Below are 17417 nucleotides of genomic sequence, written 5' to 3' on the forward strand. Positions count from 1 at the left end.
AGCGCGTCTCAGCCGGCTCCGGGCTGCCCCCCAGCCACACAGATCCGGCCCGCTCCCCTGCACGGCTTGCAGCTGGGGCGCTACCCAACCTCGCCTTCCCCCCCGGGCGGCCACAGTCCAGCGCCCCGAGGGGCTCTGGGAGCTGCGCGCCGCCGGCCGTGCGTGCGCCTCGGCGGCCCCTCTGCTCGCTGCCAGTCCCGGGGAGGCTCCCACGTGCGACGGGCTGGCCCGGGCTCGCTCACACCCCCCGCCCAGGCCGGCGCGGGGATTCAAGTGCCGCCCCCCGCCCCTGTCCCCGCTAACTCGCCAGAGCTCGCGCTCTCCCCGTGCAATTTCGGCTCGGAGTCCCAGAGGCAGGCAGCCAATCCGAAGGGGGGTTCGCCCCGTCCTCCAGCCCCATTGGCTGCCCCTGCGCCGGGGCTGGGGTGGGAGGGGTCCCCAGCGCTCTAGTGACTGTCTCAGATTCCAGCTGTGCCCCCACCCCTTGCTGTGTCCCTTAATTGCCACCTCCCGGAGCCAATAGGAAAGGTCCGAGGGGCCAGAGGCGAGCCCAGATTGGCTGCCACGGTGGCTCTGGCGAGGCGGTACCCGGGCTGGAAGTTGGAGTGAGGGATCCAGCTGTGAGGCGCGCGGAGCGCTCAGCTTCTCGCTCGCTCTGCCGTCCGAGACGCGGCGCTAAGGCGGAGCATCCTCCGCGGGCTCCCTCCGCCGCTTCCCCCCCCCCCCGCGCCCTCCCCCCAGATAACCCTTGCAGGGCAGGAGGAGCCCAGCCCCCAGGGGAGGCTCGTGGACCCCAACCCCCCTCCTAGCCCCAACTCTCGCCCTCCAGGACCTGTCCTGCCATTGGCACGGCCAGATGTGCAGCCGGGAGGGACAGATGCGGACCCGCTAAACGCAGCCCAGGCTGGCCTGGGAGCAGCCCCTGCGCGGCTGGTGCGCGCTGGAGTTGGGAGGGGAGCCGGGGGGAAGGATTCCATCCCCGTTGCAGGGGCTGAGACGGTACCTCCTCCCGGGCTGGAGCGGGATCCCGGAGGCAGGCAGAGGAGAGCAAAGTGAGGAGGAGCTACAGGGACCGGAGGAGGGGGAAGCAGAACCGGGCCAGCCAGGTCCCGGCTCGGCTTCGATCCGGCTCCAAATGCCTGCAAAGGGGGGACCTGCGCTCATCCAGGCGCCCACCTGGGGAAAGAGGATGCAGCCCTGGGTCTGAAGCTTCCCCGAGCCAGAACCTTATCCCGAACCCTCCCGCAGTCCCCTCGTCCCACCCGGCATGGCTGCTCCCCGTAGCTCCCTGACCCTCTAATAACCCCCTCCCTCCCCGGGCGCATTTTTCCTCCTCCCGGTTCGGACCGGGGTCTGCTGGCCGGAGGATGGACGAAGATGGACCGAGAGCAGCCGAGGAGCAGGACCCAGAGCCGGGCAAATCCAAGACTTTCATCCGCCTTAATGACCTGTCCGGGAATGGAGGTCGCTCGGGTCCAGGGGACAAGGACGCAGGAAGTGGGGACTCGGAGGTGGAGGGGCTCCCCTACCCGGCTCTGGCCCCGGTCGTTTTCTTTTATCTGAACCAGGAGAGCAGACCGAGGAGCTGGTGCCTCTGGGTGGTGTGCAACCCATATCCTTTGCAAGCTGGCAGGTGGCACTGCCAAGGTAAGCCTGGGCACCCCTCTCCCACCCTGCCTCCCTTCCACGGGGCTTCCAGATTCGAGAGCTCCCTGGACCTCTTTGCCACCATCCCAAGAAGTTATCTCCATGAAGGCGGCTTTGCAGGGCCAAGGGTTATAGGTTCCTGGAGCACCCTGGGACGCCAGCAGTTGCACATCTGGAAGCTCTCCAGATGCTGAAAGGGCTTGGGGGGTGTGTGTGTAAGGGGTGGGGGGAGGAGAGGGAGAGTTGGAAAAAGAGCCTGGACTTGGTGAATATTGTAAAATTACCCGGAGACTCCGCTTTCAGGTTGCGGGGAGGAGGAACTCGGAGGGGGGAGAAAGCAGAGATGCGATGCAAATATGGATAAAACAAAGACACGACCATTGACGGAAACAGTCATTAGAGTTGCTAGTTGCTCCGCTAAGGGATCCAGCTCCGAGGACGCTCCCTGCGTTCCTTCCCAAAGTTTGCAGCTTTTCCTCCCGTGGAGGAGGGGGCTGGAGGGGTGGACGTGTGTGTGTGCCTGCAGCTCAGCTCCCTCGGTTTCATTTGTCTGTCTCCAATTCATTTCTTGGAAGTTTTTCCAGAATCTATCGAAGGGGTTTCTCAATGTTTCCTCCCTTAGTAGGCAGGGATTTCTCCGGGCTTGAAGTCATAACATGGGATTCCAGAAAAGTACTAGAGAGAATGGAAACAAGATGTAACGCTCTGGAGAGGGACAGCAGGTCTGTCTGGGAGGTGGAGTTGCACTCAGCCCGCTCCCCCTCCAGTCTTTTCGTTGAGGAGGTGAAAGGGAATGAAATTGGACACGGAGAATGCTGGACTGCGCTGACACAAAAGACCCCTCCACCCTAGGGGTTGGTGCAAGTTCCTCTTGGAAGGCCCTGATGATGCCAGCTCCCTTATCTAGAGAAGTTGGGGCGGGAGCGGGGGAAGAGATCTATCCTTTAGCCTCATTTTGCCCATCCCTTCCAGGCGCGTGACCCATTGTAGTCAATGGAAAGACTCACACGGGGTTCAATGGGCGTTGGATCTGGGTCCCTGGGTAACAGGCCCGTAGTCTAAAGCCACTGAGAGGTCGCCCCCAAGAGGGGTTTGCGTGCGTGCATTTACTGTTAACCCAGCCTGGGGGTTTCCTCCCCGCCCCCCATCCTTTCCAGCCCGGCAGCTGCTTAGACACCACAATGGACCCTAACCCCACACCTATTATACAAACATGGCCAGATTTCAGACACCTTCACCCCCAATTAAACTGGGCGGGGGGATAAGTAGATAAAATCATTGTCTCTCTCACACAAGGACCAGGCAAAGAACAAAGGAAAGGGAGCGCTCAGGGGTGGTTATTAAAGCGCTCCTGTGTGCGGATTAGACAGGAGACCGCTCCATCCGCTACAGGGATGGGAGAGCGTTTTACGCTTTACATGTATAATTACAACATTTGCATGACAAAAAGAACCACAGAAGGAACCGCTCTCTTGCAAATCTGTGCTCGTGGCAGCTCATTTCTCACTCGTCCCGTTTTCTATGCCATAGTTACCTTAAAAAAAAAATCAACGGCCAGCCTTTAAAGGGTGAAATGTTAGCTCTGGCATGGCTCAGGCATGTTAACTAGGCACAGGAAAGGACCATGGAGGGGAGGGTTCCTTACTGTAGATTTTGAGCCTGGCTCTGGTGTCCTTAAATAATTTAACTTGTGCAAGGCAGGTGGTGGGGAAAAAAAACCCCAAAACTTGTTCTTTTCATGCAATCCTGAGTGCTGGTGCTTTCTGCAGCCTCCAGCCAGCCGGAGCTGATGGTTGTGCTGAATACTCAGTGAGGGACCCAGCCTTCGAAATCAATCAAGGCTCTTCTCCAGGTGCATTAGCTGTAGTGTAATTACAGGACCTCGCCTTTAATGTAGGGGCTGCCGCTTTACGGGGATGCTCCAGGAGCCTTCCACGGGATTTACAAGTTTTTCCCACAGGTCTCTGGTCATTTATTGAAGGGCTACGTGATGATTCTCCCCTCCCCCGTTCAGTCCCTACTGGAAACAAAGAATGGGCGCTCCAAGGACCTGATCCAAAGCCCATTGAAGCCAGTGGGAGATTTCCCCCGTCGACTTTAAGGGGATCTGGGGAAGGGCCCGTTTCTTCCAAAGCTGCTTCCTTGTCTCTTGTGCTGGGTGTAAAAGACCATTAAGGAGTCGTTTGAGTGCGGGGTTTAGGAAGAACACAGAGCTGGGCCCTGGGGAGTCCTAGATTGCAGCACTCCGCTAAAAATCAGAGCCTATTCAGGGTCTAATGGAAGAAATGAGAGGTCACCAGAGTGAGCCATGATTCATATCAGTCACCTGCTTGCTTGACTCCCTCTTCCTGGTCCAGGACTGCGGGAGAGCTGTGTTGCTGTGGGCAAGTGTGATCCTCTAAGAGACGGGGAAATAGCACTGTTAGCAAGGGGGCTTTGTCAGCCCCTTCTTCAAACCCCTCCCTGGGGTCAGAGCTGCGCTCAACATTTTCTTTGTCGCGTTACAGATGCTTTACCGCTTTCAAACTCGTTACATGTATTTTAAAATAAATAATAAAAACACGAAGCCAATTTAATCCGAGCTGAGTGACTGCCAGCAGGGTCGTGTACATAAAAGACAGCATCTTCCTGAGTAAATAGGAGGAAGTTATTAAATCCATTCAGATCTTTCAGGGAGCGAGCTAGTCAATTACACACATGGCTGAATACCTGAGTCTGTAGTGTAGGGGGTGGGACTAGGTGATTAACATCTGTTGTCTAGTTCCCCTTAGCCCTCCCCAGTTTCGGGCTAATGAGCGAGGGGTTAAATCAGGGTTAAGTCAGGTGTGTCAGAGAAAAGTGGCGCTGTTCTTCTAGATGCTGTTTTACTTTTGTGATGAGGATAATTGCTCTGATAAACAGTCTGTCTCATTCTCAGAATAGAGGTTTCAGTTCCCAAGCACATGAATACTTTCCAGTGGTTTCCCTAAAACTCATTCACGCTAGCTGAACAGTTCAATGCTGCACTTATTTAAGCATCTGAGGAAATCTTGAAACTTGCTAAAGCATTCTCTTTGGGAAGGAAATATTTGCTAATGTCAGCCTGCCAAACAGAATGAGCTTATTATCTACCATTATGACTATTATTATTTACAAGTGCTGATCTCTCGGTGTTTTCTAGCCTCTTTTAATGATCGTTTTGAGACAGGTGGCATCTCAAAAATGTGCAGGTGTTTTCAGTGGATTCCTTCTCCCCCCCCGGCCTGTCTTGCTCATACAAGGTGCCTATTTCAACTTGAAAAGCATCTCAGTAAACAAGTCTGCCAGGGCAAACAGGTTAACTTTTGTCCTTGGGAAATCAGTGTTGTTTTAAAAAAAATAAATCTTCCACCAAGCACGTGCAGGCACCAGTTCAAAGGGAGCTCATCCACTAATCGCAGCCTGGGAATCTGGAATTTCCACTGATGGTTACCTGGTCTTTATTCATTACTGACAGAAAAAACCAGAGGGCTTGGAGCCATAGGCCCTCACTGGGTAGCAGTGCTGTGCCCCCCTGATCTTTTTTTTTTCTTTTCTAAATATGTTTTCAATGTTGCTGACCCAGAAACCAGGGAGTTGAACATGTGACTCAACCTGCTAAACAGTGAGTGAGAGGGATATTTTCTTCACCCTAGAGTACTGGCTGAGTTTGATCACTTGCTGAGGATCAATACATTTTAATGTTAGTAAACAAGCTTGCTTCTATTCCGCTTTTATTGTTGGTTGGTTGCTGCTGGAGTGTTGGGAGTTTAGCTGTCTGCCTGTTGACATTTTTTCTACTCCTTTAGCTCGGTTGTTCAGAAAAGTGACTTATTACATTGTAATCTTTAAGAACCGAGGCCTCATGGTAAAAACATATCATCAGAAAACCAGATCAGATCACATCTGGCCAAATTCTTTGTTGCCACCAGCTGTTCTTGATAGAGCGACAGTGGTTTGGGTCACATGGCTGGCAAAATCCTCTCCGATCTACAGTGGTTTTGACAGGGGAGGGCTGAGCTTTCATTGCCGTGTCTTTAGTATTTTTTCTTTGTTTTACCTTTTGGCAGTCGCTGAATTTGCAAGTTCAAAAGGCCGGACTCTTGTTTAATTGTGTCTGCTCCCTTCCTATTTCTTCAATTCCCAAGTGCCCTTTTTATTAATTCAATTAATTCAGTCCTGGTACTTGTCAGATGAGGACAGGTTGTGGAAACGTACAAAGTCCTGACTTGGCAGGGCCTGTATTTCAACATGGGGTTTGTGGTGCACTAAGATAGCTGATAAACGTTGCCATTTACTGGGGGTATCGCTGTGTACTGCCAGTTCTGGTCCTGTGCCCTTGGCTTCTCCTCTCTTCCCCTAGGGAGAGAGGTTGAATTAACAAAGCTTCCTTTGCTGGAGTGGCCTGCAATTGCACACAGGGCTGAAGTACCACTAATCCAAAAGATGTTGGTCTGTCTCTCCAAGCTGTTTACATGACCTTGATATTAGAGGTGATAAGGGGGATTTGGGGCGGGGGAAGGAGCAGGGAAATAGTAGATCAGCTGAGTATTCAGCACTAATCATGCACTCACGCAAAGTTCCAGGGCAGAATGATTCCTCAGGGCTCTCTGTCGTGTTTCAATCTGAAGCGTTCACCTCCTGGGCCGTAAGGGCGTATATGTGCTTTCTGAGAGCACAACTGTTATAGCTGGGTTGGGGGAGGAAACGTCTTCCTCTCTCGCTCTCAGATTTTGAAAGGTCTGGGCTGATCCAGATCTCAGACAACCCAAAGCTGGGGGATGTTTGGATCTGGTGTCTTGATTCCAAATCTGTTTAAGTTCCCTACCTCTTTGTACTTTCAAATATCTAAATTCAGAGGGCCAAATTCTGTCCGCCTTACTTGTGCGGTGTAGCAGCTGACCCTGCAAGGACCAGAATGGATTTCAATAGGAGTCAGGCATTACTCAATGGTGACAGAATCTGGCACGTCTTCTGTACAGCAGAACCTGCTGCTAAATTGTGCGTTCCCGACGGAGCCTGCATCAAAGATGAGTGCAGCTCCCTTTCCTGAGATCCGTGCGTCCACGTGAGGTCGGAGGCAGAGAGGCGCTTTTCATTGGTGTTCTGGGATTCTATGAGTGTGTCTTTGCTGTGTCAAGTTCTGGCAAGGGGATTGTGTGTGACATGGGAGGGGATGTTGGGGGTGATGCAGGGCCCCTGCAGCATGCAGAGGCGAAATCAGCTGTGTGTGGCATTGGGGTGGAGGGTAAGCTGCACAGGCACTTCCCGAGCTTTGGAGCATGAGTGACATACTGGAGGCATCTGTCTGATTGTCTGTATATGAGAAGGTGCTACTGAGGCCTGACCTTGTCACTGTGATAAAAGGATCGACTCTGTTCTGGGTGAGGAATGTCTGTTTAAAGGCAGAAGCAGGCCAATGTTTGTGTTTCATACAGGCTCACAATCAAAGTCCCGTGCTGGAACTTTTGACCTACAGGTGACATTAAAAAAGTTAAGAAAAGCCTCCAGTACAGAAACGAAGGCTTGTGTGTTGCATTAAGGGGCCTTCTGTAACAGAGAGTTCACCACAGAGATGTGTATCTGTCACACACAAAAAAGGGAGAAAAGCCCAGTTACTTAACTTTTATTTTTAAGTGAAATTGAATCTACCATGCAGGCTTGGAAGGATGACAGCCAGTCACAGGGGCTAAACAAGGCTGCTCTGCTGATCAGAGCCAGAGAATGAGGCTGTTTTCCAAGTGCTGTGGAGTGTCTGAAGAGCAGGCGTGGAGCAAATGAGGAGGATGGAAACTGCTTTGTACTGAAAGAGCTCTGCATAGGAAAATAATACGGAGCTTATCTGAAGGGGACCGTGGGCCCTTGTTATGGCAAATTCTCAGTCTCTCCTCACCCTGTCCAGATAGCATCGGTCTGGAAAGTGAAGCTCATGTGCAGAGAAGTCAGAAGACAAGGAAAGTGTATTTCCTTAACTGTCTAAGGGTGGAGAAGGTGCCACTTCTGGGCTACAAACTTGTTAACACTCCCCGCTCCCGTGGTGGTGTGTCCTGTGAATCAGCTTTCACAGAAGGGAAAAGTTTTGAGTCCTGCTTGTGGTGGCTCCTGGTCATTGCAGTCTCTTCTCTCCTGGTAATTGCTTGCTATAAAGGTGGGGGCGCCATTGGCTAAATCTGAACCCAGAGCTAAGTGTTGAAATCCACCCCCCCCCCCCAGATTCAAGGGTGGTGTTTGGCTTTGCTGTTTTTGCTTCTGATCCATTTATAGCGCCTCGAACCTAGATGGAAAATCAGAGTTCTGCCAGGGTTTGGGGGTTTAAAAGCAGATGGAGCACTGCAGAGTCTTGCAAGTGGAACCGTAACCCAGCCCAGCTTCACCAATAGGTTCACGAGCCTTGGCAAAGCTGTCTCAGCCTTGGCTTTTTAATGCAATCAGGCGAGTTTGATCTGGCTTGGGGCGGGGTGTCTCCCCTCTGGCAGTTCCGCACCGCTCTGAACCCTTTCCATTGGCGACGTTGCCGTTCAAAGGCTCTGTCCTGGTGAGGTGCTCGAGGGCCCTCAGCTCTCACTGGAAGTCTTTGCAGCTGCTGGTGTCCAGCCTCCTGCAGGTCTGGGCCCCAAAGTGTCATGGCATTGAGCCAAAACCCAGCTTTTACTTGTGCCATGGCTGGACTCCCATGAGGAGCTGAGCCTGCTGTGTGCTCAGTGCTTAAATTGCCTTGCAGATGGGGAAAGTGGCCAAAGTTTCCTACAGCTGAAGTATCCTGTGTGATGGTGCAAAGGGTAGGCTGGTGGGGTGTAGAACAACCACCTCCTTGACCCCAGCCCAGAATCCTATCCACCCCAGTGCCTCCTTTCATCCTCTAGCCCTCTCCTAGCTATGCCTGACACTGCTTCGGTTCACTGAAAGGAGAGCAGGAGGGGCGGTTCAGGGGTTAAGACACTAGCCTGGGACTTGGGAGATGTAGGGTCAGTTCCCAAAATCTCTGCCACAGATTTTGCTTGTGCCCTTGGGCAAGTCACTTAGCCTCTCTGTGCCTCAGTTCCCCATCTGCAATGGCGACAAAAGCCACGCCCTACCTGGCCGAGTGGTTTATCAAAGAGGATAAATACACTAGAGATGGTGAGGTGGGGGTCATGTAAGCTCTTGGCTCCACAACTACCTTTGGTCTGTGTTCGTGTAGTGCCTTGCACAAGGGGCCCTGAGCCACGCCTGGGAGTTCTAGGCACTCCCTCTGCTCTCCAAATCCCACCTCGAGCCCCTAAGAGGCCACAGTTGCCTCTGCCAGGGCTGCTTACTATGCCTTATCCAGGGGACTAAGTAAAGTTAACCTCTGTTGTCCTGTTTTGCGTATCATTGCCCAGGGGACCATGCTGGCTAGAGAGTCCCGGCCATGTGGAATGGAAAGAGAGGGGCTTCTGTGGCCTCCTAGCAAAGGGGTTGGTGCTGGGGCGGAGAGGGGAGGGAGTATGCTGCAGAGCCAACCTTGCCTCTGCCCCACCTTCCTCCCTTCTGCACCTCAGAGCCATGAAGTGGCGTCTGTAGGGCCCGCAGTAAAGCCAACGGGCAGCTCCCTGTCTGTGCTGCGTGAGGAGAGGTAATCTGCTCATTCCCACCCTTCCCCCTCCAGACCGGTGGGCCATTCACAAAGATAGAAGCTTGTCTAGGGAGGGGTCTGTCCCCTGGCACCCGCCCCCTGGTGTCGGAAGGCACCCGGGGTAGCTACAGTGCAGCAAAGGGTCACGAGAGACGACTGCCCTGGGTTACCCCGGGGTAAATCTGGAGGAACGCCACTGAAGTGTGTGAAGTCTCTCTAGATCCAGGTCAGCGTAAATGAGGTCAGACTCTGGAGCCAGGAGAGGTCTGCCCAAGCATGACTCCTGGAACAAGACCCCATGCCGATCACTGGGTGGGGTATGTCTGCGTGAATTGTGGGGGGTGGGGGGGTAAGATGGACAACCCCCCCCCAGTAAAGAAGATGGAACTTCTTTCAAAGTGCTGCTCCAGGGGAGGACCAGCCAAGTAATCATGAGGCATCTCCTAGGGTTTGAAAACCCTCGAGGTGGGGAAGGAGTGAGGGGGGAATGGTATTTGCCTCCTGTGGTATTACACAGCGGTCATCAGAGCTCTAATTAGTGCCTCCCAAACAAAGCCAGCAGAGGTGCAATCTTAATCTAACGGGCACTGCACCTTGACACGTATCTCCTCATCTCTGTATCGTGCAGACACCACTGCATGGCGGAGCCGCGAGCATGGTTTGTTTGCCTTTTGTGCGTGTGTGCATATTTTTTAAGGAGATCCTTCTGTGTATTCCCTCTTCCAGGCAGTTGTGTCACATCTGGAAGTTTGTGTAGGAGTTTATCCAAGCGCTAGAGTACAGTACAGCTTTTTCTCATTTAAAAATCACAGGCTGGCATTTCGAACGGGGGTAGGGGGGAGGATTGTCTGCCAAAGGGGAGGCTGGAGCAGAGGAATTGTAATGACTTCCAGAAGTTTTTCTTTTCTTTTCTTTTTTTTTTTAATAGTGCATGTACAAAGAGTTGACTCAAATGCAGTTAATGGTTACGTTGCTCTCACCTGTCCCCTGTTGCAGGCTGGCATCTTAATGGTCTGAGATGTCGATGGGAGAGTTAGCAGCTGCAGGCTGGTTTGGGGGGTCCTGGGCGGAGCCCAGAGGAGGCTAATGGCTTCTCCAGACTGAAGGAGGTAGCAGTATCCTGCAAAGGGACCACGTTCTTCAGTCAGTGACAGTCTGGTTTGATTTCTTGCCTCCTTGTAGGAAATCCGGAACAAGGATTCCCACAAGATGCAAGTAAGACAGAATCTCCAGAGACCTGGTTTTAATTTGGGAAAAGAGTAAGAGGAATTCCTGGAGTGTGATCCCTCGCCTGATTCTCGGAACCCCTTGCTCCTAGTCCTGCCTCTTGTTGGTCCTGTCGACACGGAAGGAATTTGCACTGATGTAACTTACTGGCATGGACCCTGCTTTAAATCAGTGCAGTACCTCTGCATCGCTGGAGTTGTTATACTGGTGCAACATCTCTAATGTAGACAGGGCCTAAGCTGCGCAGTCTTAGATGTCCTTGTGCTCACTCCCATCCATACTTGTAATCCGCTTAGAGACGTTCTTCCTAGAGCACTTAGCACTGTGCAGATTGCGTGTGTGTTTCTGTTAAACACAGTCACATGCTCCAGGGGCGTGTGGACAGAGCGAATGCTATTGCTGACATTCTGCTGGGAGTGAAGTAAGCTGAATGTTCTGAAATGTTACAGCCCGTCGCAATGTACAAATTGCCGTTTTTATTTCTGATTGAATTATTTGTATTGTTTGAGTGCCCACAGGGCCGGAGCCAGGATCCAAGGCCCCACAATGGCTCTCTGCAAGAATGAAGTTTTTTGAGAAGTGGGGAGGGAAAGGAGCTTGATTATAAAAGGGTTCTTCTATACGTGTGTGGTAGGGATTCAGAAGAGCTGCCACATCTCAGTGATAGGAGAGAAAGGGGGTGCATATAACTACGCACGCACACTCCTCATTCGCCATAGAAATGGAACAGCTGCTCCGTAGCAGCAAGGCTGTAGACAAGGTTTTTTGTGGTTTCCTTAGGAGTGGGAATGAAGAATAGTCTCCAAATGACACTTCAGGGGGATCTTAGAGAGGCAGATTGTAATTAACCAAGTTGGAATTAGGCCAAGCCACTGAAAGTAACACCCCATAGTCCTTTCTGCGCAGGACAAGCCACCATGTTTAGCAAGCGAGCCGCTGCAGAATTTAAACACGCCTGTGACCCAGGATGGCTCTTTTAGATGGAGCTGATTTGTTCTAAGCAGGTTTCAAATCCATGTTTTATGCTGATTGGCCAAACCTGTCTCTGTTGTATTTAAACAGTGCTTCGGCAGGTTTGGTTGTTAGAAATGGTTGGGAAAATGCCAGTTATTGTACACAGAATATCTCAAAGATTTATTTTTGTTTTGTTTTTTCCCCACAAAAATGTTTTGGTTTTAGGATGAAAAACTGAAAATGTTTCTGTTTTTTAAAACCTTTGTTTTTTAAAACATATTTTTGATTTGAACAACAAAAAAACCTTCCCATCCACCCTTCCAATTTTTCCTAAAAATATTTGTTTTTCAGTTTCTGGTCTCTTTACCAAAAAACCTCGCAATTTTCTACCAGAATGAGAACTTCCTGTGAAAATTTTCATTTGGGTCAAAAAGCCCTTTTCCATTGGGGAAAATGTTTCGAGGAATGACCAGCCCAGCCATTTGCTCTGTGAAAATGTTTGCTCTTGTTGTTGTGAGAGGTGCCAGGGGATCTTTAAGGGTCACACCATGCTGGCTTTTTGAACACTTCAGAATTCTTTGAGAGCGTCAACAAGCACGTGGATAAGGGTGATCCAGTCAGTATGGCACTTGGCCTTTCAGAAAGACTTTGATCAGCTCTCTCACCAAAGCCTGGCTCTTAAGCAAACTAGGCAGTCACGGGATAAGGGGGAAGGACCTCATGGATCAGTAACTGGTCAAAAGAAAGGAAACAAACAGTAGGAATCAATTGTCTGTTTTCACCATGGAGGATCTGGAAAAAAGAGTGAACAGTGAGGTGACAAAATTTGCATACAATACAAAATTAATCAGGACAGTTAAGTCCAAAGCCGACAGCAAAAAGTTACAAAAGGATCTCACTAAATTGGGTGACACAATGGCAGATCAAATTCACTATTGATAAGTGCACAGTAGTTCACACTGGAAGAAATAATCCCAACTAACCATACAAAGTGATGAGGTCTAAATTAGCAGTTACCACTCAAGAAAGAGATCTTGGAGTCATGGTGGGATAGTTTTCTGAAAACATCTGCTCAATGTACAAAAAAGCTAATGGAATGTTAGAAAGCATTAGAAAAGGGATAGATAATAAGACAGAAAATATCATAATGCCACTATATACATCCCTGGTACGCCCACATCTCCAATACTGCGTGCAGTCCTGTTGCCTTACCTCAAAAAAGATATACTAGAATTGAAAAAAGTGCAGACAATGGCAACAAAAAAGATTAGGGGTATGGAACAGCTTCCAGACAAGGAGAGATTAAAAAGACTGGGATGGTTCATCTTGGACTAGAGCCGGCTAAGGGGAGGATCTGATAGAGGTTGCTAAAATCATGACTGGTGTGGAGAAAGTGAATAGGGAAGTGTTATTTCCCCTTCACATAACACAAGAACCAGGGGTCACCCGATAAAATTAATAGTCAGCAGGTTTAAAACAAAAGGAAGTACACAGTCTACTTGTGGAACTCCTTGCCAGGGGATGTGGTGAAGACCAAAAGTATAAATGGGTTCAAAAAAGAATTAGAGAAGTTCATGGAGGATAGGTCCATCAATGGCTATTAGCCAGGCTAGTCAGGGATGCAACCCCGTGCTCTGGGTGTCTCTAAACCTCTGACTGCTGGGACTGGACGACAGGGGATGGTTCATGCAATAAATTATCCTGTTCTCTTCATTCCCTATGAAGCATCCAGCACTGGTTGCTGTCAGAGACAGGTTACTGGGCTAGGTGGACCATTGGTCTGACCCGGAATGGCCATTCTTATGTTCTTATAACTCAGCCTAGGCTGGTAATGCTTTAGCAGTGAAGTTTAGCTGCGTCTACTCCCCTCCACCCCCCCTAAATTCCCTCTCTACCTCCAGAGGGGTCGTCCCTGCTCTCATTGCCTAAGAGCAGGGATTAAGGGGCTATGCATAAATACATAACATTTTTTGGGTGATTCCCCCCCCGATCCACCGCCCCATCTCTTGTAGCACTTTGCAACACTGAAACAAATGTAAAATTAAGGACACCTCCTCCACCCCTTTAATGCATTATGTAATTTATGGACTGCTCCTAAGGGAGAGGCCCCTGCTCCACTCACGGGATGATGCATAAACTAGAATCACCCCTCCCTGGGAGCCTACCCTGGAGCATGGGTTTTTGGCGTAGGAGACTGGCTGAAGAGATCCCATCAGATTGAGATGAAGGGATTTTTGGGATGACTGTGGCTTGGAAGGGGCAGACTTCTGGCTGACTGTGACCCAAAGAGGCTGGAGTATTTTCTGGCCCACTGTGACACAGAGGGCAGAGCAGTGCTTTCCCTTCCCAGTGGGAGTGCCGCTGGGAGCCTCAACTTTATTTTGAAAGACTCCTACGTGAGTTTGGTCTTTCGCTACAGCTAAAGGCGTGGGGAAAATGCCCTTGCACATCTGGTTGGATTTGCAAGCAAATTTTGATTGGACCCTCATCTGTGAATATGGCCGAGCACTAAGCAAAAAAGGAAGGGGAAAATTCCCATGACTTATTTGCATACAGAACCAAATGAATCTCAATTGATCAGGCTTTAGGACCCTGCTCATATTTGGTGTCTACAAACTTTCTAGCAAACAAGCTCCCTTAGTGCAAATACCAAAAATGCATGGTTTTCTTTCAGCTTGAATATTCACTGCAAGCAACTTTCCGACGCAATCTTCGTCTCTAATGTGGGGTCGTGTACCGGGCATGTGTTTTACTTATGGCACATCATCCGATCAGTGAGCAGAAACAATGCAACGTGTCTGAGGGAACTAACCATCCTGGCCTGCATTTCAAAGGCTGAGTGTTCCCTAGTGGGTTGCTCGTGAACTCTTGAAATGGAGGCACGCACATGGGTGTGGAGGCGGGGAACTGTGCGCAGGAATTTGTGATTTTAATGTCACCGGAGGAGTTCATGGTTGTCCATTTTAACCTCGTGCTGTTTGAGAGCAGACCGGGGAGTGCAATAGTGTCTCAGCTCTGCCTACTAGCCCCCCAGTCATTCTGAGTTTCTCTGAATTTAACATGTTTCGTAATACACCTCTACCACGATATAACGTGGCCCGATATAACACAAATTTGGATATAACGCAGTAAAGCAGCACTCGGGGGGGCGGGGGGCAGGGCTGCGCACTCTGGCGGACCAAAGCAAGTTCAATATAACGTGGCTTCACCTATAACACGGTAAGATTTTTTTAGCTCCCGAGGACAGCGTTACATCGGGGTAGAGGTGTACTTTTTTTGTCAGGTAGGCTTATTTTCCTCTGTACTTTTTCTCTCCCTTTCCTCTTGTGCTCACCTCGAGGTAAAAATGCCACGAGCAGAAACCAAGGGACCGCTGGATCACGGGGGAGCAGATTAAATATGGGGGGCAGCTGTTGGGATGTAATGTGCATTGACTGAGCCTTGGGTGGTCTGGTGGCCAAATTCCTTTTCCTTCCAAACCCCAATCCACTTCAGCACAGGCAGCGTGTGGGGCTATTTATCAATGTTACCAGAGGGTTTGACTGCATCCAAGGGCCAGGCAAATAAAATAGGTTCTTGCATATAGGGCCTGATCCTGTGTGTTGCTGAGCACTGACTTGGATGGGAGTTGAGGGTGCTTGGCATGTCTCAGGATCAAGCAGTTTAAAATAGTTTGCAAAGCCCTGCCCATAGAACTGGACTGCTTGTACTCAAGGTAGCTCCTAATTCTGCATCCGGTTATTCCCAGTCTCTTGCTTTCTAAAGGAACAATGCCCCTAAAGGTGAATGAAGTAGGCTCTTCTTCCCCACCTTAACCCAAGTTGCATACCAGAGGGTATCTTTGTCCTTTCTCAGTGGGGCTATCCGTAAAGGTCCCCATGTGTAGGGGTATGATGTCTGTACAGGATCTAAGCTTCTGTGCTTTTGTCACTTTCAGCTTCCTTCTCAACACCGTTTTCTACCAGAGGCTTTGCAAATATAGTGTCTTGATTCAGCCTTCTTCCATCTCAGGTGCCCTCCAAGTGTTGAGAACTCTAGCTGTTCGATGCAATGATTCCACCTTAACTGGAGAAAGCAGAAATCCCAGTAAAAATGATGAATTATCTAGCCCTCCTGCTCTGTTGAATTAATGCCTATTTGGGCAGGCAGGCAGGGGTAGAATTAAATTAATATCTGACTTCTGACTGCTACTGTACCTGGTTATTGACTTATCTCATGGTGTAGGAACACGCACAGCTAGGGACATAAACTTTGGATCATATTCTGCCCTGGATCATTTTGAAGCTCTTTCGAGATTCATCACAAACTCTAGGGTCAGAATCCCACTGTCTTCAACAAAGAGCTGAACTCTGTATCTAGCCAACTGTAAATCTGAATAAGTGTGTTCCTCGGTATGGGTTTGTCTTTTGCATAATCATTTAGAACCTTAACTGGATGGCTTGTTCCTGAAAGGAATGGGGGAGTGGTTTGGATCAGGGACAGACTGAGGTTTTCTGTGCTCGGCCCATGGTTCAGTTGCAGCCCAGATAAGTAGGAACAACTGGAGGTTTCTGTACTGGGATTCCGATCTCATGTAGTAAGATGAGAAGGGCAGGGTGGCCACCAGTCTCTGGCACCTATTCCGAGGTTGAGAACCCATGGCCTCTGTGAACTGAGTTAGGTGATCTGAGTCCACTTCCTAGTAGCCAGAAACCTTGTTGGCAATCCCGGCAGAGTGGCCCGTAACTGAATGAGCCAATGGAGACTGAACTCCCTTCACCTCCTTGTAACATTTGACTCCACGTGATGGTTTTGTTGGGTGGGTATATCTAGTAGGCAGCACCTTCATACCTAGGAAATGATTTTGGTCAGAATTATTGATGCAATGAGGCCATTTTACTTATATATAAAGCAACAGCATCCCAAAAGAACTGCATCACAACTAACAAAGCATTTCTCCCAAGATCTAGCTGCCTATAGTTTTAGTTAAACAGCATTCGTAAGAATCTCTGTAATGGCAGCATCTGGTGACGCCAAATAATATCTCACCCTTTACAAGCAATCCTGGCAGGGCATTGTTGGGAAATCTGCATCACCACTGCAGGTATGTCATGGACACTGAATTCACCTAAAAAATGGGCCAATACTGCTGTGGCACAAATTATAGGGTCGAGAATTCCACGTTAAAATGGATATAGTTTAACCACTCATGATGATGAAGAATTCAGGGTTAACAGTTAAGAGGGGATGTTCAGTCACAACCTTGGGATTTGTGTTCCCAGCTTGCTGAGCTCTGAGGTCAGGGCCTGACCCTGGGAGCTGCTGAGCACCCAGAACCACCAGTGACTTCAGCATCTTGCATGATCTCAGTAGAAGTTGGGGCTGCTCAGGATCATGCCTTTTACTAGCTCAAAGCCTGGTAAGTGTCTGCTTTTCACAGGGCTTTCCAGGTAGAGCCGGCAGGAATGCTTCCACCAAAATGAAATATATTGTTTTGTCGAAGCTGGCACATTTAGTGGGAACATCTCATTTCCATGACGACTTCACCCGAAAGGAGTTTTGCATCAGGGAGAGGGACTCTACAGCTGGGTGGCTTAGGGTGGTTACTGGCCTGGGATGTGGGAGACTCGCAGTGCCTGCTTTGGGATGAAAAACTGGGCTCCAACTCAGGCAGGCTTGAACCTCGGTCGCCTACATCCCTGGTGAGGGCTCTAACCACTAGGCCATAGAGGGAGACAGACATCCCTTTTTTGTGAAGGGTTTTGTGTTCATTCCAATGCAGAATGAAAACAATCTCCGGAACCTGGGACGTTGCTGTGGAATGCAATCGCTGTCTTCCAACCAGCTCAGCGCCTGCCTAGCCTGGGGCTCGCCAGCTGGAGACCCTTTGTGCCTGTCTGCAGGTTCTTCGCTGGACACTTTGCTGCATGTTTGTTCGCGCGGGGAAGAAAGGGCGGCTCTCTGCCAGGCAACTGACCCCCCGCAGGGGAGTGCTTGGCCCATCCTGTTCACGTGCTTG

General features: G+C 50.1%; 1 protein-coding gene across 1 annotated transcript; it reads left to right on the forward strand.

The window, feature by feature from the left end:
- The first annotated feature begins 1157 nt into the window (after positions 1–1157).
- Positions 1158–12071, forward strand: LOC123347013 (voltage-dependent T-type calcium channel subunit alpha-1G-like). Its single transcript, XM_044984438.1, has 3 exons — positions 1158–1647; positions 10421–10453; positions 11992–12071. Exons 1-3 carry the CDS (start codon positions 1368–1370, stop codon positions 12069–12071), a joined length of 393 nt encoding a protein of 130 aa, XP_044840373.1. The 5' UTR covers positions 1158–1367.
- Positions 12072–17417: the final 5346 nt, after the last annotated feature.

This window comes from Mauremys mutica, chromosome 12 (assembly GCF_020497125.1).
Source record: "Mauremys mutica isolate MM-2020 ecotype Southern chromosome 12, ASM2049712v1, whole genome shotgun sequence".
In the NCBI taxonomy this organism is placed as follows: domain Eukaryota; kingdom Metazoa; phylum Chordata; order Testudines; family Geoemydidae; genus Mauremys; species Mauremys mutica.

What these genes read in the sequence shown, in the direction of transcription:
- LOC123347013 (XM_044984438.1), top strand. Translation starts at nt 1,368, where the DNA reads ATGGACGAAGATGGACCGAGAGCAGCCGAGGAGCAGGACCCAGAGCCG. An exon ending in TGGCAGGTGGCACTGCCAAG is followed by an intron (nt 1,648 to 10,420) that starts GTAAGCCTGGGC and finishes GCCTCCTTGTAG; the next exon opens with GAAATCCGGAACAAGGATTC. An exon ending in AGGATTCCCACAAGATGCAA is followed by an intron (nt 10,454 to 11,991) that starts GTAAGACAGAAT and finishes TGAACACTTCAG; the next exon opens with AATTCTTTGAGAGCGTCAAC.